General features: G+C 43.9%; 2 protein-coding genes across 3 annotated transcripts in view; both read right to left on the bottom strand.

Annotated features, from left to right (window-relative positions):
- LOC112069533 (gelsolin-related protein of 125 kDa-like) overlaps window positions 1-2,509 on the bottom strand; it is a 243,717-nt gene that overhangs the window by 3,233 nt on the left and 237,975 nt on the right. The gene's annotated exons all lie outside the window — the stretch shown is intronic.
- The window catches only part of LOC112069531 (zinc finger protein 271-like), a 145,690-nt gene that overhangs the window by 14,824 nt on the left and 128,357 nt on the right, over window positions 1-2,509 (bottom strand). The window contains 1 exon segment of the mRNA XM_070438575.1: window positions 968-996. Coding sequence (XP_070294676.1) covers window positions 968-996 — 29 coding nt within the window.

Raw genomic sequence — 2,509 nt, 5'->3', positions numbered from 1 at the left:
ATTGGTTCTGCAGGTGGTGACCACAGAACCACTTCCTCAGTTCCTATGCTTCCTGGCTGAACGTTTTGGTCATTTTGGAATGCTCGGTGGTCGTTTCACTCTAGTGGTAGCATGAGACGGAGTCTACAACCCACAAGTGGCTCAGGTAAGTGCAGCTCATCCAGGATGGCACATCAATCCGAGCTGTGGCAAGAAGGTTTGCTGTGTCATCAGCATAGTGTCAGAGCATGGTGGCGCTACCAGGAGACAGGCCAGTGATCAGGAGATGTGGAGGAGGCCGTAGGAGGGCGAGCACGCAGGACGCGCTACCTCCGCCTTGTGCAAGGAGGCCAGGAGGAGCACTGCCAGAGCCCTGCAAAAATGACCTCCACGCAGGCCACAAATGTGCATGGTGCTCAAATGGTCAGAAACAGACTCCATGCGGGTGGTATGAGGGCCCGACGCCACAGGTGGGGGTTGTGTCTTACAGCCCAACACCGTGCAGGACGTTGGCATTTGCCAGAGAACACCAAGATGGCAAATTCGCCACTGGCGCCCTGTGCTCTTACAGAGAAAGCAGGTTCACACTGAGGCACATGTGACAGACGTGACAAGAGTCTGGAGAACGCCGTGGAGAACGTAATTCTGCCTGCTGCAACATCCTCCAGCTTGACCGGTTTGGCGGTGGGTCAGTCATGGTGTGGGGTGGAATTTCTTTGGGGGGCCGCACAGCCCGTCCATGTGCTCGCCAGAGGTAGCCTGACTGCCATTGGTAGAACGAGATGAATCCTCAGACCCCTTGTGAGACCATAGTGCTGGTGGGTTGGCCCTGGGTTCCTCCTAATGCAAGACAATGCTAGACCTCATATGGCTGAGTGTGTCAGCGCATTTCTGCAAAGAGGAAGGCATTTATGACTATGGACTGGCACCAACCCCGTTCCCAGAAACTGAATCCATTGAGCACATTCGGGACATCAGCTTCTCTCACATCCACCAACGCCACGATTGCACCACAGACTGTCAGGAGTTGGCGGATTGCTTTACATTACATCAAAGTTGGATCAGCCTGTAGTGTGGTTTTCCACTTTAATTTTGAGTGTGACTCCAAATCCAGACCTCCATGGGTTGATAAATTTGATTTCCATTGATCATTTTTGTGTGATTTTGTTGTCAGCACATTCAACTATGTAAAGAAAAAGTATTTCATAAGAATATTTCATTCATTCAGATCTAGGATGTGTTATTTTAGTGTTCCCTTTATTTTTTGAGCAGTGTATAATGTTTGTGTTGTCGCAAGTCAACTGCTTTATACTTTAAAAAAACACTTCAACCAGTAAAATGCTCTTTGGCAAGCTTTGCTACCAGTCTGTCAATGAACGTCTGTAAACTAAGTGTACGCAAATTGGCCTATAAATTCACCTAAAAATAACATATACCTACTGTCGGACCCATAACTTCACCTAACAATAACATAGACCTACTGTAGGACCCATAAATTCACCTAACAACAACATATACCTACTGTCGGACCCATAACTTCACCTAAAAACAACATATACCTACTGTAGGACCCATAACTTCACCTAACAATAACATTGACCGACTGTACAACCCATAACTTCACCTAACAATAACATAGACCTACTGTAGGACCCATAACTTCACCTAACAACAACATAGACCTTCTGTAGGACCCAAAACAACAACCTAGACCTAGGACTATAAATCATTTAATATTTAAGGTGAAACATGGAAACTAAAATGTCTTTATCGTGACATTTCATAACCTGATCACCAGATAATTTTGTGAATAATCGCACTAGGCTACTCTGTAATGTGTTGTCATTCTAAATGTCCTGAATAAAGGAAAATAGCTCTGTGTGTTGTACAATAGCCYATCCATCAAGGAACAGTTTTCTACACATTATGAGCAAAGTATCTCTGTTTCCAAACAGACTAACGAGACGCTACTGTAAATCAAGCAGACGATAACAATATAAACATCCATTTGTTAGGGATGTTGGATCCAACGTGGAGCACAGCATAACTGTCTTTACCAGAGTAATGAATGAAGAAGCACTTTGGCTGTTGTTGCATGTCATGATGTTTGTCATGTGACTGTCATTCAGAAAATGATTTCCTGGATCAGCTGATGATAGTTGAACATGTGATCGTAACTAAACAACTACAGTATTAAGTATTATGTGCAATTATTGAAGAATTGCGTTAATGACAGTATCCATTTGGGTGTTGTTGTCAATAAAGTTAAGGTGACTCTCGGTTAGAACCATTGGATTTAGCAAACTCTGAAATGATTTAGGATTTCTGTGCCCATGAAAACTGTTTTCCCAGCGTAACATAAGGAAACACTAAATGTTACGTAGGTAGAGTGCATTTCAGAGATCTGAATACAAAAAACTGTACTAACAGAACAATAACCTAAACCACAAGGCCAAATCTACACTGGAGGAGCTTACCAAGATGACATTGAATGTTCCTGAGTGGCCTAGTTACAGTTTGGACTTAAATC

The sequence above is a fragment of the Salvelinus sp. IW2-2015 genome, unplaced genomic scaffold, assembly GCF_002910315.2.
Source record: "Salvelinus sp. IW2-2015 unplaced genomic scaffold, ASM291031v2 Un_scaffold1042, whole genome shotgun sequence".
Taxonomy (NCBI): Eukaryota; Metazoa; Chordata; class Actinopteri; order Salmoniformes; family Salmonidae; genus Salvelinus; species Salvelinus sp. IW2-2015.
The sequence above is the reverse complement of the archived record's forward strand: the minus strand, read 5'-3'. Positions and strand labels throughout refer to the sequence as shown.